The sequence below is a fragment of the Sander lucioperca genome, chromosome 2 (genome assembly GCF_008315115.2).
Source record: "Sander lucioperca isolate FBNREF2018 chromosome 2, SLUC_FBN_1.2, whole genome shotgun sequence".
In the NCBI taxonomy this organism is placed as follows: Eukaryota; Metazoa; Chordata; class Actinopteri; order Perciformes; family Percidae; genus Sander; species Sander lucioperca.
The window spans coordinates 38,425,919-38,449,694 of NC_050174.1; the positions used below are offsets into that span (position 1 = coordinate 38,425,919).

At 39.2% G+C, this 23,776-nt stretch overlaps 3 protein-coding genes and 1 non-coding gene across 7 annotated transcripts; 2 read left to right on the forward strand and 2 right to left on the reverse strand.

Moving 5' to 3' along the window:
- Positions 1–252: 252 nt before the first annotated feature.
- gstt1a (glutathione S-transferase theta 1a) lies at positions 253–7,723 on the reverse strand. Its single transcript, XM_031305522.2, has 5 exons — positions 7,527–7,723; positions 6,632–6,719; positions 3,325–3,481; positions 2,371–2,547; positions 253–834 (listed from the first exon to the last, which is right to left on the reverse strand). The coding sequence occupies exons 1-5, from the start codon at positions 7,633–7,635 to the stop codon at positions 634–636; spliced, it is 732 nt and encodes a 243-aa protein (XP_031161382.1). The 5' UTR covers positions 7,636–7,723; the 3' UTR covers positions 253–633.
- LOC116054156 (cilia- and flagella-associated protein 157-like) lies at positions 7,670–19,770 on the reverse strand. 4 transcript variants are annotated; one of them, XR_004106009.2, is made up of 9 exons: positions 19,462–19,769; positions 14,800–15,071; positions 13,616–13,778; positions 13,253–13,499; positions 12,518–12,618; positions 11,598–11,748; positions 10,171–10,330; positions 9,201–9,352; positions 7,670–7,738 (listed from the first exon to the last, which is right to left on the reverse strand). XR_004106009.2 is itself a non-coding variant. In XM_035997163.1 (8 exons), the coding sequence occupies exons 1-8, from the start codon at positions 19,539–19,541 to the stop codon at positions 9,298–9,300; spliced, it is 1,206 nt and encodes a 401-aa protein (XP_035853056.1). In that variant the 5' UTR covers positions 19,542–19,770; the 3' UTR covers positions 9,186–9,297. The 4 variants fall into 4 exon arrangements, 2 of the variants coding, with proteins under 2 accessions (XP_035853056.1, XP_031161381.1); XR_004106008.2 differs by lacking the exon at positions 7,670–7,738 and adding an exon at positions 7,749–7,835; XM_035997163.1 differs by lacking the exon at positions 7,670–7,738 and having other exon boundaries at positions 9,186–9,355; positions 10,197–10,330; positions 19,462–19,770.
- Positions 13,138–13,209, forward strand: trnac-gca. Its single transcript has one exon. It is a non-coding gene; the product is annotated as a tRNA-Cys (tRNA).
- An 881-nt stretch (positions 19,771–20,651) lies between the features above and the next one.
- Positions 20,652–21,622, forward strand: LOC116054118 (taste receptor type 2 member 40). The gene is given in 4 exon segments (XM_036008416.1): positions 20,652–20,768; positions 20,770–21,080; positions 21,122–21,371; positions 21,374–21,622. Coding segments are annotated over 4 exon segments (927 nt in total).
- Positions 21,623–23,776: the final 2,154 nt, after the last annotated feature.

A 23,776-nucleotide genomic window follows, 5' to 3' on the forward strand; every position in this document is an offset into this window, starting at 1 on the left:
CCTTCACTCCAGCATGTTTTCTACATAGACGTGTAAGTCATATAACTTTATGTTAAAATACATCCAAATGATCCCTTTAAATCTAAAAACTACTTTCAGAAAGCCATTTATAAGTTGACAACAACAGACACGTCGTTTTTTATATATAATTTGAATGCATCACTTTAGTATTTGTGGTGTAGGGATCATGAATGTGCATTCATTCATTTAACGGTTCAGCAGGAATAAAACACACATCTAATACACAATGAGTTGTTGTAACACACGTTTGTATATATTTTTCACTGGTGAATAGTTCCAACAGAAAAGTTCCAGTTTCCATTTTGTAAATTTCGATGTATAGCATGAAAATAAGAGATTTTTATTTTGTTGGCAAAACGAAGTATGTTTCATTTCTGCAGATAGAGACTTAACAGCAGTCTTTATCAGATAAACACATTAAAGATTTTTTACACTATTGGGTTATGCAGCTGCACAAACAGTTTAATACCTGGAAGCTGGTTGACTTATTTCTCAGTACTTCATTAAACCGGCACAGAAATTCTGCTGATAAAAATCACCATACAACCATGAAATTAAAATCTAATTGAGATAATATTTTGACACTGACAGTCGTATCATCTGTGTTTGTTCTCAGCTGAAAATCTTCTGAAACTTTGGTTTGAGCATCTCCAGCTCGCTGTTGTTCTGCATCTTATGCGGCAGGCTGCTCACCTTCATGATCACCTCGTGACTTTCGTCAAACAACTTTTCACCGAACGCCTTTTTCACTCGCTCTCTCCAGCTGATCAGCTTCGGATGGCCTTCAAACACATCCAGGCCGGTTGCAACAGGCTGCAAAACACACAGCAAACACAACCTCAATACACACATTTTTAAAATTACGTTACAATTAGATGTACATAAAATGTCTAAACCACAGTTTTGTCAATCTTGGGTCAGGATCTGAACATGCAGACAGGGTCTTCAGAACGTTCTAATACCAATAAATCTATTCTGGGCTGTACCTATCCTATCAAATCCCTAATTTTCTAAAACTATTTTAGTTATTTTGGTTAAAGGAGTTCTTCAGCGGTTTAGTTCTGCACTTCCATAAAGTTGGGGGACTCACAAGAGACAGATTAAAACAAGAATGAAAGTTGATTAATGGCATAATAATAGATATTATAATACATTTTATACATATTGTTGTTTGTATGTTTTATACATATTATTTATTTATGTGCAGCAGTACTAGACTAGAAGTAGACATGTTTGCTTACATGTTCTTAGCAGTAGTAGTAGTTAGAGCTGTCAGTCTCCCTCTATAATACCATTAGAATTTCATTTGTTATTTTTTTTAAATATTCAAATAATATTCGAATATTTAATGCTCATATGCAGCCTGTTAGAAATATGTACTACACTACTCAGGCTTATGCATTGTCAATGCCACTATAAGCATGTGGTTGTTGTTACACGTTCTGTCCACTAGAGGGACTTCCAACATCAGCCTGGCCTTGAAGGGGATCTACGTCATGGCGCATTGCATTTCTGGCACACCGCTCTCTGTTTACATTATTTTCCACCACAAGCACACAGCGACAAACACATATCAGCAGAGAACTCTGTAATGAAACATAATCTAACAAGTGTATTGATGCGGCTCTGTTGTAAAGGCTAACGTTGCTCGGTTAGCACAATGACATCATGTTAGAAAGCACAGCCGAAACTATTTGTCATAAACTAAGTAACACTAACAATAGTGTTAGCCACGATGCTAACGGCATTGATAACTAAGCCAAATGGTGAGGTCACTACTATTTTAATGATTTATAAGCAACCTGTTTCTTGCAGATTGTCACGTTACTGAGAATACAGCTGTTAGAAGGTAATATGTGAAGTCGAAGCTAACTGACAGCTCTGTGGCAGCTAACATAATCTTTAGCTGTCTCCATGAAGCTCCCAGCTAAGCTCTTATAACTCGCGACGCAGCTAGGAAACCAGAACGAGCTATCTATTGATATTGATGATTGGCTCAGTGGATGTCGATTTTTAAGTCATGATAAACTATTTCCCATCCTTCTTCCGATTTCCTGTCGCAGCCTGTCACTCCCCCCTGTACTAACGTTACTTGGTACGTAACGTTAGCTCACAATGCCTTGCGTTTCTCACTCCCGTAACTTATTGTTCATCAGACGTGACATGAGAAGAAGGAGATTAGCTAACGATAGCAAACCTATTTATAAAAAAAAAAAAAAAATCACATTTGAATGGTAATTTCAGCATTCAAATAGTATTGATTTTTTTACTATTCGAATTATATTCGACTCTCGGAATTCGTTCCAACAGCCCTAGTAGTAATAATAGATAATGTAGTAGTAGTATTACCTGCATGATCTCAACTACAGCCACCAGATCAGCCAGAGAGATTTTGTCGCCGATGATGAACGGTTTGTTCTGCAGGAAATAGTCCTCCAGCATTTTGAGCGACTGATTCAGATCCTCGACAGCAGCGTCCATCTTCTCCTTCGGGACCTCAGAGCCCATGATGACAGGAAACAGAGCCTGCAAAGACCAATGAGACGTTGGTAGTACCAACAGCAGCAATCAATATAGTGGTAGCAGTTGTTACTCTCTTAGCTGCACACAATAAACGATTTATAATATTCATTAATATTCTGTAAGTGCATTTATAAAAAGTAGTCTCAAATGTTTACCTGTGTAGAGTGTTGGTACTTTTCTTAATGTGCTTAAGTAGATTTTAGTCATTGATCTAGAGACGACAATGTCTGACTTTCGTTTGGCCGACATCTCAACATAGAGAAACAGGTTTTGTCCTACACGGGATTTGCCTTTGTGTTTGGTGCATAGAATAAACATATTAAAAGAAAATAAACAGAGAGCTAGAGCTAATTTGCAAATGTTAGAATACTAATACCCTAAACATAGTTTAATAGTATGGGGAGGAGGAGAGTATCAATTATTATGTAACTATACATTTCTGTAGCACTGGGCGATATGGAGAAAATAAAATATCACAAAGGTTTTGACCAAATACCTCAATATCGAGAGTGCGGCGATATTGTAGGGTTGACTTGGTGTTTTCACAAAACATTTACACAATGAGATTTTTAATAAATGTATAAGTGGGTAAAGGCAACTTAAAGAACAGCTAGAACAGTCTGGTAAGTTCAAAAAATGTATATATATATATATATATATATATATTGATACTGATATAATAACAATATATTGCCCAGCCCTAATTTCAGGGGTGTTGAAATGTGTGTAGTGAAGTGGCTCAGGTGAGGATACGTCAGCGGGTTGATCAGGGAATCGTACCCTGAGCAGGAAGACCTTGGACCCGTGAGTTCTCAGGTTCATGTGCTGCCAGGACAGGTATTCATTAACACGAGCCCGCTGCTGCAGGTCAGCAGGATACCAGTGATCTGCCACTGACGACGAATGTTTCTGCACCAGGTACTTCAGGATCGCAACACTGCAACACAGACAGCACTTAATATTATTACTAACCGGGTAACTTAAATACATATTTACTGTTAGTTAGAAAGAACAAGAGATATGAAACAGGACAGGTGCTACCAGAACAGTTTTACTGCTAATTAATGGATTAATCATGGGGTTAAAATGCAGACTATCAACCACAATGTCCCAGCTCCCCGTCGGGACCTTTGTTGCAACTCTTCCTGACTTGAACCAGCGACCCTCTGGTTCCCAAGCCAAGTTTAAGAGAAGTGGAATAGAGAAGGACGAGCCTGTGTGTAGTCTCTATTTTGATTAATCATTAAACCAGGTGACACCTGCTTTATGGTGACTCATGCACAAGTTGAAGGAGCTGATGGGATAACATTTCACTGGAATTGTACCTCGTACGATTTCATGGGACAAATTGAACTGATTGATTGATATTTAATAGTCATGGTTAAAGGGGCAGTGTCCAAAATCACTCTAGCACGAGCTTGGTCCCTCACTGTCTCTAACTTTCTGACAATCAGATGTAAGGAAGTCAATCCTCTCCCCACCATTCAGGACCAAGCACTGTACCTGGGGCAGTGTTGTAATGTAACGGAGTACAAATACTTCGTTACTGTACTTAAGTAGAAATTTCACGTATCTGTACTTTACTTCGCTATTTAAATTTATGTAAACTTTCACTTTTACTCCACTACATTTCCTAGATAAAATGTATACTTTTACTCCGTTATATTTCCACTAAGCATCTTCGTTACTCGTTACTAAAAAAATAAAATTAGAAGAAATGTGTGCGATTGCAATAAGGGAGGTTTGGCGAATCACTGCTCCTAGATTGCATTACGCACGCTCCGCACGCCGCACGCTCTATTTCAGCGCTTGTTTGTTGCTAAAGGAGGAGGAGGACGCACAACTGAAACCGCCATGGAAGCACGAGCACCTACTGGAGGACCTCCCGTTATCGTAGACGACCACCCCGACGATAGTGGTGAACTCGGTGAACAGGGTAGTGGTGAAGATAACGTCATACACCCGTGGCCGTATTTGCAAGAAAAGTTTCTGTACATTGGAATGAAAGATTCTTCCTACCGGATGATAAGAAGACATGGGAACCCTGAATATGCTTTATGCTTTACTATAAGAAAGCCACAATAGAGTTCACAATAAAAGTTCTAACTGCTTGCTTTTTAAAAAAAAAAAAAAAAAAAACTTCTTACTTTTACTTCAAATACTTAAGTACATTAAATATCAGAAAATTACTTTTGATACTTAAGTACAGTATATATCAGATACTTTAAGACTTTTACTTAAGTAATATTCTAAAAGGTAACTTTCACTTCTACCAAAGTCTTTTTCTAGTACGATACTTGTACTTTTACTCAAGTATTGCTTTCTAGTACTTTATACAACACTGACCTGGGGTGACAAAGCTTTCACCATCGCAGCCCCCTCCCTCTAGAACTCTTTACCCATAAACATCTGTGACTGTACTGATCTGGACACATTCCAATCCCTTCTCAAAACCCATCTCGTTAGAATAGCCTTCAGCCTATATAATCTACTATTGGTATCTGGTTTAAAGTGTAACTCTCGCCAAAATGTAACCTAGGGTCTTTTTGTGAATGTATCCGAGTCAAACTTTCGTTTAAAATCATAATTAGGACGGAATCGCCACTTTTAAGATTAACCGTATTTTTGTTTTTCGGTCAAATGACCTTTTGAATGGGAGTGCTAGGGGCACTTTTATGCTAGCCTCAAAATAGCTATTTTTAAAACACTAAGAAGGCTCGACACAATATTAAACTTTGCTGTAAGTATGACCAGGGTCTCTATGCCTTAACGAAAGCATTGACAACATTGTTTGTGTACCCAGAGTTTACTAAAAAGAAAGGTTTTGAGCAACTCACTGTAGCTGTTGTTCTTCCGGTCGCCATCTATCGAGCCAGTCAAAAATAGTCGAGGGAGGAGAGTAAAGATGGAAAGCTCCTAAAGCTTAGTTCCATATAAATGCACAGATAATTTGTTGTTTTGTCATTAGTGAAACACAATATTGACCTTGTAGCTGAAAAAGGAGCCTCATATAGGAATGACATTTCCTCCTATGGAGTCCGTTCATTCGCATTCGGAGATCGCCTATTTTTGACTGGGAAAATGGCGGATAGCGTAAACAACAACTGCTAACGTGAGTTGCTCAAAACCTTTTTTAGTAAACTCTGTGTACACAAACAATGTTGTCAGTGCTTTCATTAAGGTGTAGAGCCCCTGGCGATACTTCAAGCAAAGTTTCCTGTTGTGTTGAGCCTTCTTAGTGTTTTAAAAATAGCTATTTTGAGGCTAGCATAAAAGTGCCCCTAGCACTCCCATTCAAAAGGCCATTTGACCAAAAAACAAAAATACGGTGAATCTTAAAAGTGGCGATTCCGTCCTAAATAAGCTTTTAAACGAACGTTTGACTTTTACATTCACAAAAAGACCCTAGGTTGCATTTTGGCGAGATTACGCTTTAATTGTTTCACTTGTTTTTAACATGCTTGCTTTTGTGTTTTGTGTAGTCTATATCGACGTTTTATTTCCGGGATTGTTCAGGTGCCGCCGGAAATCCTGCCAGATGTCCCTCATTTTGGCCGGATGTCCGTTACCTTCCGCTTTCTTTGCGTTGGCATTTAACTTGGGTAAAACAAAGGACTTTCACCCAGGAGAGCGGGGTTCGTGTCCTGCATGTGGTGTTTCCTAAAGCCAACCCTGTTGGTGTTTCCCCAAACCCATTCTTCTTTTCCTAAACCCAACCTGGTTTTCTTTTCTTAAGCCCAACCGTTTGTCCGTTTCTTGTTTTCCTAAAACCCGCGTGACGTAGTCTCGCGATAACACATAGCCTCGCGATAACACGCCACGTGGCTTTAGAAAGTGCCACGTGGTGTGTATGTTTACGCTGTGACGTTGCAGACTGCCGTCCGCTGTATACAGCGTAGACATACACGCAGATAGCTCATAATGCGTACAGATAACACGCCACTTGGCTTAAGAAAGTTGGCTTGTATGTTTACGCAAAGTCATGATGCCATGTTGGTCTTTGAGTACTTTGAAAAGCGCTATACAAATAAAACGTGTAATTCTTATTATTATTATTATTAATCCTAAACCCGAATCATTGTTGTACCTTTCCGTCAGAATGAAGCTTCCATCCTTCATGACAGGAACCTTCCTCATGAGGCTGACTTTTCCAAACTCCTCGCTGTACTGCTGCCCTGAGACAAACACACACAAATGAGGATCACACGTGTTCAAATGAAGACAAACGGCCTGCTCTCAGTTAGTTTGTTGCCCTGTAAATATAAAAAAGAATACATGCACACACAGCACATAACTAAGATAAAAGAATTGTTCCACCATTTGGAGATAAATAGATGAATAAACTATCTGATTGTGCAAACATGAAACCAATTATGGTGTTTTTTAAAACTCTCCCTCCATCTGCTTTCAAATGCTTTTCTTTCCTTTATTTTCTTTCCCTAGCATGTCTCTGTTATACTCAATCACCTCAGGGACGCAGTAATGTTTTGTCTGGATGCTTTGACCTCGGACCTACAATATCCCACCTACTGTTTGCTTGTAAAGTCGGCTATCTAGGAGGGAACGTTAATCTACTTCTCGCTGTCAGCTTTCTGGGTGAAATGTGGAAACGTAAACTGATAGCCCAGAGGAGGTTTTTTTTAAATGTTCATGCTTACAGAACAAGTTCGAGGCCTGAGGGACATTCAACCTTCAACTCTTGCAAAATGTGTTTACAGAGTTACAAACACAAAGAGAATTATAAGACAATTATAACTATGCAGAGTTCAGGGGCTGGAGTTTATGCAACCAGTTCAAAGTTTGCAGGCCATTGAACTCAAACTCTGCAAACTCTACAAACATCTGGTAACTTTCTGTACATTTCCAAAAGCTCAAAATAAGCCATTTTAAGTAAGAATGTGAGCTAAAAGCCTTACTTAAACATACACAACTCAGATATGCATGCATTCAAAAGCCCTCATCCCCGTGTGTGTCTGTCTCACCTGTAGCAAGCTCCACCAGCTTGAACTCAAAGGGAATCCCGACCGCTTTGGCAAACAAGAAGACAGAGCGGCATGGCGGCGAGTGCAGGTCGAGATACAGCTCCATCATGATGCTTCGGTTCCAGTGTTCCTTCTGTGTTTTCAGTCCTCTCCTGCAGCGCCTGTTATCCTCTGTCTGCCCAGAACTCCGCCTCTCCTCGCTGTGAGGCTCACTGATTTTTAAATGGTGGCGACAGTTCAAAGTAAGCAGGCCGTCGTGGTTGAGCAGTCTGACCTTTGGCCTCGGCCTTGCCCAACATTTTGTAAACACTGCGAAGATTAGCACATTTTTATCTACTTGGCTTATCTATGGTTCAGAGTTTTCTTTAGAATGACTTTACAGCAGAAGTCAGTCACCGTGAAAAGGTTTGACCTGCCAATGACCACATGATGATGAAGACCCTGTCCTCACATGATTTGCACTGATTTTCACTCTACTATTTACACAAAGTACAATTTCATTTCAACAAGTGTCTAAGAAACTACATTATTTATATTATATCATTACATTATATTTCTAATTCTGATCAATTATCTCACTAATGAAGGCAGGAGTCTGTGAGTCACTGGGTGCTTTTCATTACGCTAACTTATGCTTCCTTGCGCCCTCTCTCCTCCTGTGACCCGGAAATGGTTTCCCCTCCTCCATCATGGAGGATCTTCTGATCCCTTAAATGCACTTCGAGGAGACGACGAGAGAGCAGGCTTCTGGAGGAGCAAGGAAACACTGGTGTATCATACGCAGAGGTCTTTTATCATGTGGCGTGACATTTAAATGCCTCACCTCCTTTTTAAAAATCTTTTTATCAAACTGTCAACATACACATCTGAAGAAAACATCAAAATCACGCTACACATGCTACACTACAGATAAAGCAATGAGAACACACAAAAACAGAACAAATTAAATAACTTGTTTATGACTTTTAAATACGCAAGTGTTTGACAATAAGTTGGCTTAAAACAGGGTTCATACGCATTTTAACCAATACTTCTCCATGACTTTTTGGCAAATTTCCATGACTATGTATTCCTGAAAATGTCAGTCGACATTATACAATAAGAATACAAATCTGTATTAAAGTTTACCCTCAGAGGTTTAACAATAAAATGAATGACAATTTATGTGGTTCATAGTGGGAGTCGTAATATCGCGCCCCGAATAGAACGGTGAGGTTAGGACGACGTGAAAATACATTTATTAATCACATATTATTATACTGTGTTAAAAAAAATATTCCATGACCTTTCCAAAACTTTCTGGGTCTTTTTATGTTTCCAAAACCTTTCCAGGCCTGGAATTTGCATTTTTTAAATTCCATAACTTTTCCAGGTTTTTACAAAACGTATGAACCCTGTTAAAACTTAAATAAAGTATTGCTGCTTTACTTTGAATCACTGTAAATGAAATATCTTTAGGTTTTGGACCGTTGGTCAGACAAAACGCTTTGAGCACATCAGTTTGGAATCTGGAAACCTCTGGAAACTTTCTGACAGTAATTAGTCAACAGAATAATTATCATAAATATAAAAAAATACTTTTTCAATCTGTAAATACTCAAAACAGTAATAATCAACAAGTCTACACAAACAGATCAGCGGTCAGAACAGAAGCAGGACTAAAGTGACTAAAACCTTTATTCTGAAATGGGCCGGTGGGATGAACAACATTGATCTTCCCTACTGTGGACTGGATTCGGTTCAGCAATCTGCAGAGGCTCCAGCTTCTGGATCAGCCTGCTGAGGAGCACACGACAGAGCTGGGTGTCTTCTGACTGCAGAGTTTCCTGAGAGACGGACAGATCCTTTATTTTATTTTTTTCATAACTATGTTTTTGAACAAAATAGGCTGAGAACACAACACTTATCACCTCAGTTATCTATTATTTATTAATATAAATGGTGCAATACACAAAACTTTTTCACTCTTGACTTTTTTTACTTTTTAACATGCATACGTTGACAATTGTGTATATGAGTTGCATTGTGTGAATATGAGATGTTTGATAGCTATATTTAATATAGGTTTAAAGTATATTTTTGAGCACCGTCTCAGGTAGTGCACAGGAATCTCATTGTATGTGAATGCATGACATTAAGGAATCTTATCTTATCTTATTATAAAGTAGATATGGTAAACTTGCTTATTTACCCATTCAAAAACACAGAGCAACATTTGGAGTCATTTTGACAACTGTCTGGCCACCAGATTGATATAATTCCAATATGTACTCTCCATTTAGCTCTATTTTTGGTCTCTACCAACTCCTGAGAAAAATACTGGGCTCTTTAGCTGCTAAATGCTCCACTTTCTTCCCCAGCTTGTCACAAGCTTTGTGTACACTCGGTTTTTTCAAGCTTTTTTGTTGAAAACAGTTGCCTGCTGCAGCTGAAAATTGACGCTTTGTTGTATATGATTATTTTGTTGAGACCAGTTAATAGCTAATTAGATTCTGGTGGGACTCAAGCCTCAGATCCAGCTCACTGTGCAGCTGTTAGGAAACTAGCTGCAGCGTGTTCTGAGTTTTTCTTATCAGGAAATCAGCAGCAGTGTTCACACCACTGCTATAAAAGACACAGTCCAGTGGAGAGGTTATTCCAGTACCTGGCTGGTTTGGGGTCAGTGGTCTGCGGTTTCGGTCCTCAACTGCTCTTCTCAGGCGAGTTGTCGAGGGCGGAGCCTGGTCGCTGGGAGGGGCGGTGCTCTCCAGGATCTCCAGCAGCCTCAGGATCTTCCACTCAGTCTCGGACGGCTTCTCTAACTCCTGCAGAGGACAGACAACACCAGAGCGTCCATAATCAGAAATCATCTCATTGGTCGAGATACTTCTTATCGAGACGTAACAGGCCATAAGGCTAAAGGCTAATTTTTCAGACCATATTTGACATCTGAGTACAAATTGCTATGTGTTTATATATTATACCTTGGTTACAAAACCAAAGATTTGCTTTTTCAAGTTTTAAACTTTTTTCAGTATTTATATATTCTACAGTATCATGTGCTGCTTTATACTTCTACTCCACTACATTTATTTGACAGCTGTAGTTACTTTGCAGATTTAGACAAAACATTTTACATACAAAATTAGCTCCCCAGAAGAAAATAATGCCAACATGTTAATGCATAAGGCAAGTTTCTTTACTTTTGATACCTAAGAAGATTCAGTTTCTCTGGAAGTAAATTTCTGAATAAAAACGTTTACTTGTAATGAAGTGTTTGCCTAGCCTAGAAATCTAGACGCACCCTAGCGGCAGCAAATGTAATTTGCAGCCAGGGTGTCTAGCAACTCTCCGTTGGCTTGCAAGCTGGAAAAACCAAACTCTGATCAGGCCAATCACATCGTGTATAGAGTCGGTGGGCGGGCTTAACATAATGATGGCAGAGTTGCGATGGTTCCGCGTGAATTCCCTGCTACTTGAAAACAAAGAAGATGGCTTCTGCTGCTGGCGAACAGCAGTCTTTGGAATCGGCTTTGGCCGCGACTGTGGAGACTTGGAGTTAAGCTTTTCTTTGAGAAAAGAACAAAGAACGGCACTGAAATCATTCTTAAAAAAGGAAGATGTGTTCGGAGTTTTGCCGACCGGATACGGCAAAAGTTTAATCTATCAACTAGCGTTGCTCTGACTGGTTATAGCGCTATCCTATTGCATGCAGAGGGAATTTGAAAGACAACCGTTTATCCCGCCCCTCGGATTGACCCTGCCAATGGTGAGTTCCCATTGTTCCCATGTCAGGCTAGTGTTTGCCATTATTGTAGAGCGTTTGTGACTTGCTAAAGATGCTTAATAAAGGAACTGAATACTCCTTCCACCGCCGAGTGAACAGAAGAAGAAGGTTACTGTGACATCTGGCCTTCATGGATTAAAATCAGCCAAATTGAACCAATAACCAATGTATCCTCTCCCCTCTCTGGAATACAACTGATATTTCAGAGCCTAGAGTGCGCAAGATTGAATTTCTAGCTATCAGACGCTGCAGCAGGAACTGAATCATCTGTCCAGATGCTCCTGGATGGGACTGTGTGTTTTTACCGTCAGGATGTGGCTGAGAGTGATGCCTGCTTCCTGAACAACGTTCTTTATCTGCCTCCTCCTGCTGTTCTCTCTCTGGAGCTCCACCTTCAGCTGATCTACCTCCGCTGTTTTTTGTCGTCTGTCCTTGTCCACTGAGTCCAGGCGCTTACTGTTAGGTGGCGGGGGACGAAGCTTATTGGTGCATGTAGACAAATGTTACACTTTTTGGGCAATGTTAAAATATGATGATAAAAACGGGAAAATGTGAAATAAAACCTTCGTGAAACATTGTTTTATCATGTATTAAAGTTTGAATTACTGTGACCCGGTGTACATTGAGATCACATGTTGTTTGCTAAAGACTGACAAACAAGTCAGCTGGAGATCATATGCTTTGTTGACACTACTTGTGTCTAGGTTGCATTATATATTGAGAAGGCAGGTGCTGCACATATCACTATCAGCCAATGTTTTTTTAAGCCAATCAGGTCTTGTTTTGCGAAAACTATAAACAAGGCATTTTCTGTCCCTCTGGTCAGAAGATAGACTTTTTCCTCCTGAGGTCTGTCTCAGATTAAGGTTAAAAGTCTGTTATAAACGTTTAACTTTAACTTTCAATCATCAGTGTTTTTGTGGATTATTTCAGGTGTGTTCGAGTGCTTACAGACAATTTCCTGTCTGAAAACACAACACATACAATAAGTGGCTATTCTATCAGTTGACTGCAGATCAAGAGGTCTCTGGTTCAAGTCCAAATGCCCCCTGTATCAGATTACTATAAATTCCATAAGCGTGTATTGTCTGTCTATAAATGGAATCAGCCATTTGTTATTAAAAATGGGGTTTTGTACTTTGAATCTGGAGGGATTATAATGTTCACCGATAACTGTGAATCTGAATCTTAAAATATGGACAGTAGAAAGAGAGTAAACTTTTACCAGAGATCCTCTTTCTTGGCCAGCATGCTCTTATAGGCGGCATGACGGTCCTTTAGCTCCACCCTCAGCTTCTGGCTCTTCTCCTTCAGCTGCTTTATCTCCTGAAGAAGGGAAGAGGTTAAAGTCCCCCTTCACATAATGTTTTTATGTTTATGTCCCCTTAAATGTCTGACCTTGACTATACTGACTTGTATCTGTGCAAAGTTTGTCACTAGAGAGGTGTTTTCAAATCCCTCTACTAAAGGGGGGAGATGTCTGTGCACTTCCCTGAAATTTGAGATTCAAACATATCCTGGGCAAGCTTGATCAGGTACGTCACTAATCCGTAAACCAAACGCTGTCTAATACGCAAAAGCCAACAAAGAAAGCTTGAAACCTCCACCCAGAGCAGACTGTCCGTACAGAGAGCGAAAACATAATTACATGACATAAAGCATAAAAGATGACATAAAGCAATACAAGATGCTAAAAAAAAAGTTTGAAAGAAAAAGCATCAAAGCCTCTTCTCTGACACGTCATGTGTTCTTTGCTCAGCTGCTGCATGTCAAACTGGTGTGAAGAAGTGATAAGCCTATTCTCCCATATATCCTAGAGTAGTGCTTGAATGAGCATTTACAGTAGGGGGTATAGCTCAGTGGTAGAGCATTTGACTGCAGATCAAGAGGTCTCTGGTTCAAATCCGGATGCCCCCTGAATTAACCTTTAGAGTTACACCGTCAAAAATGGTCCTCTTACATCTTTATAGGTGATACTCTCCTGGGTAATATTTATGAGCGCTTTCTTCATTTGCTCTCTCTCAAAGCAAAGATCCCTCTCTTTGTCTTGCAAGACGTCTTTCTCTGTTGGCAGGACCAAGTTTTCGTTCAGCAGGACCTGGAGCTGCTGCAGCCGCTCGCTGTGAAGAGCTCTCTCCTTCCGGAGAATCTTTGAGGCCTTCTTCTCAACGCATCGGTCCACAGCCTGCTGCCCCTCCACGATAATCCTGTTGTTGCAGGACAGGGGAAACATTTACTGACGAACATTTTTGAAGCAACAATCAAACATCAGCATGGAAAAGGTCCCCTGCGGATGTAACACAAACTGTCAGATTAACTTTACTTTTCCCTCTCCAACTCTAGTTCGTTCATCAGGCTGTCGATGGCAGCTGTGTGCTCTTCTCTCTGACTCAACAGCTGCTTCTTCATAGACTCTATGTTGGACTGATCCTGCATCAGCTGCTTCAGCTGCTCCTCCAGCTCCTGCTGCTCCTCAAACTTTTTCACTGAGGGGAAGAAAGGAGAGGATGCTTCTGATTTGTTCCAGCGACAATCTGACAATCACACTTTTAGCAGCAATTTCAAGCATGCTGAACCCATTAAGGGCTATTCACACGGGGAGCGACACTTTGCCTGCATAGTCGCGTGGATCCGCGGGGTCTCACTGTGCTCCTCATGTGAAGGACAACGCTCCGCGATTAAACGCCAGGCGATCAACGTCGGATAACCATGGAGATTCTGTGCACATCTGTATCCCTGCCGGTATAACTGAATGAGATTAGCTGACTGTGATATCATATATTCCTAATCACAGGTCGATTTATAACAAATAGTGGCAATACTAGTCTTTCCTTACCACGGACTGCTATTGTTGATAGCTAAAGTTAGCTAAATTAGCATGGTCATAATTACAGATGTTACCTGTTGCAGCGGGTGGGCGTGTGCGTGTGACGAGCACGAACGCGACAGTTTCATGGGATTGCGCCCAGGTTTGATATTCAGTTTCCATCAAAACAGATCGACAGCAGGAGATGCAGAAAATCCATGTTATGTACTTCTTTACAAATGAAAATAATTTCAGACTGACTGACAATGTGCATTCTTCTTAGAAAACAATTACTTTTTTAGAAATGTCTCATGATATATTGTCTCTAGAAGTGTATTATTCAACTTTTGTTTTTGTTAAAGAAAGACAAGAAAATCGCAATACTTTCGAATTGCAATACTGCTAGATTTGTAATAAATGAAAAATCGCAAAACAAATCGAATCGGCACCCATGTATCGTGAAAGAATCAAATCGGGACAAAAGCATATCGTCCCAGCCCTACTTTACACCAAGAATCTAGTCTGAGTACATACAATTATTACAACTACAACTATTAGATCTGAGAAAGGTCTTTTAGTTTGTTTCCATGATTTAACATTCATTCAGCTTAGGTGCTGCCCAAAACGTTTTAGGTGCTGCACCTAAACCTTGTAATGGCAGGGAAAACGCTGCTGTGTGACAAACATTTGTACTGCCTCACCCATCGTCCTGCTTACTGAGTAAAGTCCGTTGATCTGGTCCTGCAGCTCCTTCTTCTGCTGGCTGTGCTGCAGCTGCAGTTCCTCTCTGTCCTGTTGGTCCCCCTGCTGCTGACTCTTCAGCTGCTCAGCCAGCTCTTCAACCCTCTTCTGTTTTACAGCCGCGGAGTGTTTCAGGGACTCAGTGGTGTCTTTCTTGTCCTTCTCCAGCGTGCTGTACTGAGAGGCCAGGTCCTTATTCTGTTTCTCCAGCTCGTCATATTTAAGATGACATCTGCAGGTTAAAGATATATTATTAGAGGGTTTTTCCTACCTTTATAAGACTTAGGTGCGGCCAAATAAAATCAATGTGAGCATCAAAACTAACTAAATGATACTCAAATACTCAGAAATACTCTTACTAATACCTCTAATGATTGTATTTGGACTTCTTTGGCAAGTTTTGTCTTTTAGGTTTTTAAATGTATTTATTATCTGCTTTAGCTTTTCCAACGTTTTAGACACAGATATGGTAATAATAATGGTGGAAATTATGTCAAATTGCAGTATTTTTTTTGTTTTTGGGTCAAAGACGTGGCATGTCAATTATGGTGTCCAAAGCATATTCATAATGCAAAAGATAAATATTAATTTTAAAAAACTACATTATATTACTCAACTCTCCCCTCTTTACTCACTTTAATAGGTATTTATTGCAAAAAAATAAAATTCAAAGAGCTATTGAGCTCAGAAGTACCAAACTGTCCCTCCTGGGTAACGTCCGGGCTTAAAATCTAAGTATAAAAATGTGACAAAAATGTCAAAAATAATAATAAGAGCATTAATTATCTACTTTGGCATAATTGTCGATGTTTGCAGTGATACCTACAAATATAGTAACAATCCTACCCTTATTTAAAATGTTACTCAAGAAATACTTTTGTCCTTACTTTTGGATTTCCCTAATGTCCTTCCTGGGTAACAGACCTTAAACTCCATAAATTACCCATAATGCAATTGCATAGTCATGAAATATGATATTACATCATAAAGAAGATTATGGAGGACCCCAAAACATCTGGAATGTTTAGTAATTCTCTCTTAAAAAAGTTTTTATTTTGCTTTTTGGGTCACTGGTGAACTATGTCCAAAAATCATGTGTCTTTCTGGATAACGCTAATAAAACATATTTGATGTTTTGATATTTACAAAATGCCTATTTCATGTGAAATATGGCATTATTGTTTTAAAGGCTAAGATATATTTTAGCTGAGTATGCCATGTTTGACAGAGTTTTGGTGGGAAAATCATGTTTTTGTCCTTCCTGGATAACGGTTTGTCCTTCCTGGATAATGAAGATCCTCTGTTATCCAGATTGGACATGTTAATGAAAATAGTTTTTTTATTAGTATTTATCACGTTTCAAGCATTGTGTTGATAATGTTAGATTATATTAATAAAATAATATGTATTTCTTTAATCTTTTATGGCATTTTTGCATTATGTCATTCCTGGCTAACGGGATGTCATCCTGAGTAACATCCTGAGTAAGTGTTTAAACTCAGATTTTCATGGTATATTACACAATCATGTTTTCCTCAGTTGAGTATACAATAATAACCTGATAACCTTTACTGTAAAGCATTTTAAGACTTCTTTCATCATTTTTCTGTTTTTGGCATGAAATATTGTGTGACCAAAATCAAACGATGAGCCCACTTAATTATAAATACCCAAATATATCATATTAATTGTGTTAAAAACATAGTTTTTTTTAACAGTGTGCGTTTGATTAGCTGTAACTATGGATATGCCTAAACATTTATATGCTAAAAAGGTAGACATTTAAATATTTTTTAAATCCATTCCCGTTACCCAGGAAGGACATTTTTCATGGAATAAATCACATGATTCATCAAAAAAAATTAAATTGCATTTCTAAATTAAATTCCTGTTGTTGAGATGTATATAGAACACTCTAATGGAAATAGAAATTGCTTGAGTTGGCATTTTTTGACACTTTAATTTATTTTCAAATTTTAAATCCTTATTCGTCTTTGACCCTTTTATTAAAAACATCAAATTTTCTTGAGGGAGGACCTCTAAACCCTTCCACCAAAGATGTGCACCTAAGTCTTCGACAAACCTAGGGAAAACATTGTTATTTTATGCAAGAATCTACTGAGATTTTTAAAAATAACTGCACTAACTGCTTCCTGTATCCAAGTTTTTATGTTAAAATTGGGATTGAAGCTTGTCTTTATCGAACATTAATAATGAGGTTTAAAGAAATGATAAATCTTGGAACCAGTAGCTGTAAAAGGCCCAAAAAAATCCATGTTTTTTTGTAAAACAGGATCAGTAAAACATAAATGAGGTAACGTTACGAGTAAATATAAAGGCTTTGAGGCTTCTCCACCACATACCATCCAGATTTTTGTATATACTTTTTTAAATCAAATTAGCTGATACAAAATGTGCAATGGGGAAAACGCTGTTGCTCTAAAAGACATAAAAATAATAACGTATATGAGACCAGGGTTGACTGCTGAAATTGTGTTTGAGAGATATCAAAAATATTCATTGTTCCCTGCATTTTTCATGCAAACATTTGCAGGGTCCAGCTTCTCAAATGTAAAATGGTCTGCTTTTCTTTGTCATGTAATACTAAATTGAATGTCTTTGAATATTTTGCACTGATGGTTTAAAGGACAATTCCGGCGCAAAACGAATCTAGGGGTTAATAACAGATGTGTACCCACTCTGTCGCTCTCTGGGACATGTTTTCATGTTAATCGAATGAGTTTGGAGCTTGAAAGACGCTAGCACGGACCGCTGATTAGCTTACAACGCTAGTATTCGGGGCACAGGGAAAGTAAAAACAAATCACTATTTATACCACTAAAAAGGCTCAAAATATCACCAAACTTCAACGGTAGCATAAGGAGGGTCCCTACATGTTAACCGAAGCATTGAGAACATTGTAAGTGTACAGACAGTTTATTGAACAAAGAGCTGCGGGAGCTCCGTGAAAGGGCTACGAGAGAGAGCTACCGGTAGTCAATGGCGCAACACAGTCTCGTACTTCGGGAAACTGGTGGTGTACCTGCGGACCCAGACCGGAGGGACCAGATGGACAGTTATCCACTGAGTAAGTACACTAGACAAGTTATGCAGAGTGCGATTATTTCAGATATATTGAACAAATTGCTTTTGATTTTAGTTTGCATCGCCAGCTGTAAGTCATGACTGGTTTTCAAGATGGCGGCGGCGTGTAAACATGAACGCGAGTGTCTTTATAATCTATCTTTTCAATAAACTGTCTGTACACTTACAAAGTTCTCAATGCTTCGGTTAACATGTAGGGACCCTCATTATGCTACCGTTGAAGTTTGGTGATATTTTGAGCCTTTTTAGTGGTATAAATAGCGATTTGTTTTTACTTTCCCTGTGCCCCGAATACTAGCATTGTAAGCTAATCAGCGGTCCACGCTAGCTTGTTTCAAGCTACAAACACATTCGATTAGTATGAAAACATGTCCCAGAGAGCGACAGAGTAGGTACACATCTGTTATTAACCCCTAGATTCGTTTTGCGCTGGAACTGTCCTTTAAGAAAAACACACATTGCCTCAGGCTCTGGGAAGTTCTATTCAGCTATTTTCTAACAAAACTGTTGGTTGCAGCCCTAGCTTGAAGAGCACAGCACTTAAAGTGGCAATCCTTAAGATTTCATTCCTGGTTAATTTAGTATTTGTATTGTGTAAGTAAGTGAAAACAGTGTAACTGTGCTGAGAGTTTAGCAGTCTGGAGCATAGAAACATAATGAATCTAATTTTATTTAATCTTGTTTCTATGTTGTTGATAAATGAGCTTCAGGTTTCCAGAATTGTGTGCATAGTTAAAAAACTTCATGGCTGTGTTGGCTTAGTGGGTAGAGCAGGCGCACATGTATTTAGAGGTTTATGCCTCGACGCAGAAGTCGAGGGTTCGACTCCGACCTGTGACGATTTCCAGCATGTTTTCCCTCTCTCTCCCCTTTCTCACCCGTCCTGTCGAAAGTGGAAAAGCCACCAAAAAAACCTTTTTAAAAAAACTTTAATACAGCATTTCTTCCTGTAGATGTCACCTAGCTAGTTCCCAATACTGCAAATATATATATATATTATATTAATTCTAGTTGTTATAGCTAGCTATATTATATTTATTATAAGGTATATTTACTAACGTTATAGTATAGTATTTTATTGTATTTACTTTTACAGTACTACACTTAGCTAGCTAATACAGTATTGCTTTGTGATTTAACATTAAAGCTAATGCAACCAAACTTCCTTCCCAATAGCTAACATTAATAGGCTAGCTAATCATTTAACGTTAACGTTAGGCAGCTTTATTTTATTTGTATAGCTAGCACATTTCAGCAACAGGGCAATTTAAAGTGAGTAAGTCTAAATTGGGGTAGTATCTAAATTGGCTAAATCGGTTGTATATTTGATTCAATTAACGTTACGTAGCTAAATATGTTAAAATTATAATGTCAACTTTGGTCAGTCAAGTGTAAAAGATTAAACAAGTGCACATGATAGCTAGCTACATTTATACAGCTAGCTAGCATTCTTTGATGTAGCTAGCTAGCTAGCTAGCTATTTCCCCCAGTATTAACGTTAACGTAGCTAACGTTACCTCTCCAACTGCTCCTCCAGATATTGAATTTGAGTCAAATATAACGCCTTCTCCTCCCCAGAACCGATTATATCCGCCATAGTTATGTGTTTGTCTTTTTCCTGTATATTTTTCTGGCTGCGGGTTGTTTATCTCCGCTTAAATCTTAATCTTCTAGCTAGCTACTTTTCATAGAAAGTTCCCCGGAAAAGAAACGACGAGAAACCGTTGATACGGAATGCTGCTGCCTTCAGGGACTGCTCAGAAAGTTTTCAAAAATAAACTGATCATGACCAAAACTGTCCAGACATACATATTACAATATAATATAAACATAGAATTTTTTTTTTTAATTTGTTTCTATGAATATAATATACTCTTGTTGTTGCTCGGGAATGGTGCTTTTAGGGACTGCTTTTCAAAAATAAACTAACCGGCATCAGATTTCAGGTTCAAACTATTACTATTATCCTACTACTATAAGTACTATTACAATAATCGTATTATATGTGACTTCGTACATGTATCTTTCTTTAGTTTCCTTGTAGCACGTTGTAATCTCTGGTTTTAGAATGTATAAATAGCCTAAACTTTATCATAATTATTTATCTCTTAATGTATAGTTTTTTATTTTGTTATTGAACACTTTTGGCTGCATATTTCTGTGCCTTAGTGAATGCTTTATCTTTAATAGGCTATTTAAGCCAATTTATTATATTAAAGCTGCTGCTCTTTGATAATCTATATTACATAAACTATAAAGAAAATGTACCTTCAACTCAATGAAATGCAAATGCTGGTAAATTACCTGACCTTGGAATGGAGGAATAACAGGGAGGAAAAAAGGTAACACTGCAGTGGGGATGATATAACAGCAATATCACTATGACAACAATAACAGACACATACTGTATAACCTAGACAAAAACAGACCACTAATCGCTCATGTATGTCAGGGCAACCTGACCATCTGTAATTGCTCAGTTTATAGTCAAAGTCTGTTCTATAAATGAACAAGGCAGCGAGGTGACTGATCTAAGTGATGTTTATTTTCTATTTCCATATGCAGCAACACTCACAGGCGACTTGAGGGGAAGAGATTTGCATGCTGGGTCTTTTCATTTCCTCTGTAAGGACCCTGAACATGTCATTCTGCTCTGAGGCCTGGGAGGAAAAGCAACAGGATCCATCTCTGCTGGGCCTCCGCAACCATGTTTGGATCTGGAGATTTGATGCTGAGCCTGTGTGGCACCGCCCTCCTGCTGGTCCTGGGAGTGCTCGCCAACGTCTTCAACCTCAGGGTCATGCTGGTGCAGCAGTGCAGGTCCGGGAGGTGTGAAAACCGTTGCCATCATCATTTGCTTCATTTCGCTGAGCAACATCCTGCTGCAGATCTCCACCTTGGTCCTCGTGGCTTCGGTCTGGGCCGGGGTGCTCTGCCAGCCAGACTTCCATTTTTTCTTCTGTGTTGTCCTGTTCGTGTGGCTCAGCAGCAGCTCCATCAGCTTCTGGTCGGTCGCCTGGCTGTGCGTCTTCTACTGCATTAGGGTTTTAAACTTCTCCTCAGTTCTCTTCAGAGCGCTCAAGGAGAACATCTCAATCATCCTGAACGTCACCCTGGTGGGGACCTATAACCTCCTGTGTGATGTTCACCACCTTTTTTCTACCTCTATTTCCAAAGCCAAACTCTTGTTCCAAACATGACAGAAGATGCTGCTTGTGTCATCAGGAACCCTCTGTTCCCCACCTGGGTTGTCATCAACGTTTATGCGATCATGTTAATCTGCTACCTCACCCTGATGCCCATGATGATCATGCTTACGACTTCACTGAGGCTGGTTGTCTACCTCTGTCAACACACTGTGCCCATACAGGAGGCAGCGCGGCTCTCACTGCAGTGTGTGTTGGTCTGCAGGTTGACAGTGGCTCTGGTGTGTGGGTTTACCTCACCACACTGCTCACCATCTCCCTTCGCTATTTCCATGCGATCTTTGCTTCTGGGCTGAGCACGGACACGCTCTTCTTTGGCTTGTCATTTTATTGTGTGGCTTCTGCGATCCACCTCACCTGCTCCAACAAAAACCTGAGAGAGAGGCTTGGAGAGCTGCTCTGCAGAGGGAAGAACACAAACACACCGGCCAGGAGTGCTGAAGATAAAAGCGGAGCAACAGCCACAGTTTAAATGAGTTTTATTTTAGACAGGCAACATGCAGTCCCACATGAATGACTGTGTATAAAAATATACATATTTTATTTTTTATTTTATGTGTATATATATATATATATATATAGTAATTTAATACTCTATACTGTACTATAACTAAAATGAAATTTGTAAATGTGTCCCTTTCAATCTTGCACATTTCAGCTTTACAAATATAACCGTCTGGAAACCTTCAGGGAATGTTCTAGAGGTTATCTAAAGGTTTTATTCAACAACCTTTAGAAAACTTTCGCTCAGTCAGTCGGGCCACCACCAGAAATGGAATGTTCCCTAACTGTTCTGTAAAGGTTTTTCTTTTCTTTTTTAAACCTTCTGAGAAGCTTCTGGAACCGTTCCCTCAGGGTTATCAGACGGTTTATCAAGAATAAATGTTTCTTCCGGGAACATTCTTAGAACTAATATACAGTAGCCAACCTTTAAGGAACGTTCTTTAAAGGTTGCAAAAGGTACAACCAAACAGGAAACTTTAGGGAACATTCAGTAATCCAGTGAGGGTGAGAAATACTTAGCATTGACAATATTGCACTGTATGCATCCAATTTGGATTTAATATCTGTGACAGATGGACCGAGCCTGGGCATTCATATGTGTGTGTGTGTGTGTGTGTGTGTGTGTGTGTGTGAGACACAGATGCTAATGAAAAATGTATTACAAGTTTTTGAAATTTTTTGTTAACATGAGCAAACGGTGCATAAGAATGTATGCGCTAATTTGCATAAATACCACAACATATCTAAACATTGGATATAGCCAGGTGAAAATGTCTTGTTGAATCTTGTTGACATCTTACAGTAAAAGACTATAGAGACAAACAAATGTCACCATAAGGGGCAGAGATTCAGTCATTCATTCAAGGTCCACTCAACTGTCACTAAGCTGTCACTCAGGTAAGAAAGATTTCCTTTTGTTTCTCCTGCATGGATTATTCAATGAAGATGAGATTCTCTAGTGGTGCATTGTGTACATAATTTGATTGTTTGATCCAGCCACGTTTTATTTTACCTACCTTTTTATCTTCTGCATTCTCCTTACCCTTGTCTCCTGTTCTTCCCTCAGACTCATCCCCCAGAAACAGTCCCACAGACCCAGCCCCAAACCCCATCTCTGCAATAATAATTAATAAAGGCTGGTTTAAAGTACTTCCTTCTGCCTCTATGTATTCATGTTCATGGGTAGCCTAAATGGGTTCCATTCAGACCTTCACATTAAGTCTTTTACTGTTATACGTCAACAAGATTCAACAAGACATTTTCACCTGGCTATACCCAATGTTTAGATCTGTTGTGGTATTTATGCAAATTAGCACATACGTAGGCAAGGCAAGGCAGCTTTATTTGTAAATCACATTTCAGCAACAGGGCAATTCAAAGTGCTTTACATAAAAACGATTAAAAAAAAAATTTAAAACAGATGAAATACGAGAACAAAAGTTACAGTGCAGTATAACAAATTAAACATTGAAGAGCAGTTAAAAACTAGGGCTGTCAAAATAACGCGATAATTTCGATTAATTAATCTGAGAACAAATAACACGTTAAAAAAAATAACGCTGATTAATCTATTCCATATTGACGTTTGACCCGGAGCCGTTCTAGCCACCATTCAACAGCAAAATGAAGGAGGGAGACGAGAATGTGCTGCCTGGATCATTGATTGGAACATTTACTTGTAAAAATCTTCTTCCTGAATAGGGTTGGGTACCGAAATCCGGTGTTAATACGGCACAGGTGCCTTCACGACCGGTAACTACCAGACCGAATAGCAACGCGGATTTCGGCGCCTCATTTCGGTGCCACTGATATGTGTGCACTTCTCTCGGATGCGCTGAAACAGACGTTACAGGCAACAGAAACATCGCTGGACGTGACGCTAGTTAACACTATGCTCAACAGCAGCTAACGTTAGCCTACCGCTAGCTAGTAGCTGGATTAAACACGGTTAAAATGCTGACAGCTAACGCTAAACGGTGTAAAGTGTGACTGTATTTCACTGTAGAGGATTCAACACCGCAGCAGCTGCTGTTATCGGAAAAACACAGACGATGCGTTCAATGAAACTGGTAACCTACAGCCTCGTGGTGCATTCGAAGTTGTTGTTAAATGCCCTTTTCCC

Excerpts from the sequence above, each read along its gene's own strand:
- gstt1a (XM_031305522.2), bottom strand. The coding sequence starts at position 7,635 with ATGATGGAGCTGTATCTCGACCTGCACTCGCCGCCATGCCGCTCTGTC. Across the intron at positions 3,482-6,631 it reads AGCTTCATTCTGACGGAAAG|TGTTGCGATCCTGAAGTACC; the intron begins GTACAACAATGA and ends TCTGTGTTGCAG. Across the intron at positions 2,548-3,324 it reads CCAAGGTCTTCCTGCTCAGG|GCTCTGTTTCCTGTCATCAT; the intron begins GTACGATTCCCT and ends TGGTCTTTGCAG.
- LOC116054156 (XM_031305521.2), bottom strand. The coding sequence starts at position 19,541 with ATGGCGGATATAATCGGTTCTGGGGAGGAGAAGGCGTTATATTTGACT. Across the intron at positions 13,500-13,615 it reads CTAGAGTTGGAGAGGGAAAA|GATTATCGTGGAGGGGCAGC; the intron begins GTAAAGTTAATC and ends CTGCAACAACAG. Across the intron at positions 11,749-12,517 it reads GCCAAGAAAGAGGATCTCTG|TAAGCGCCTGGACTCAGTGG; the intron begins GTAAAAGTTTAC and ends GCCACCTAACAG.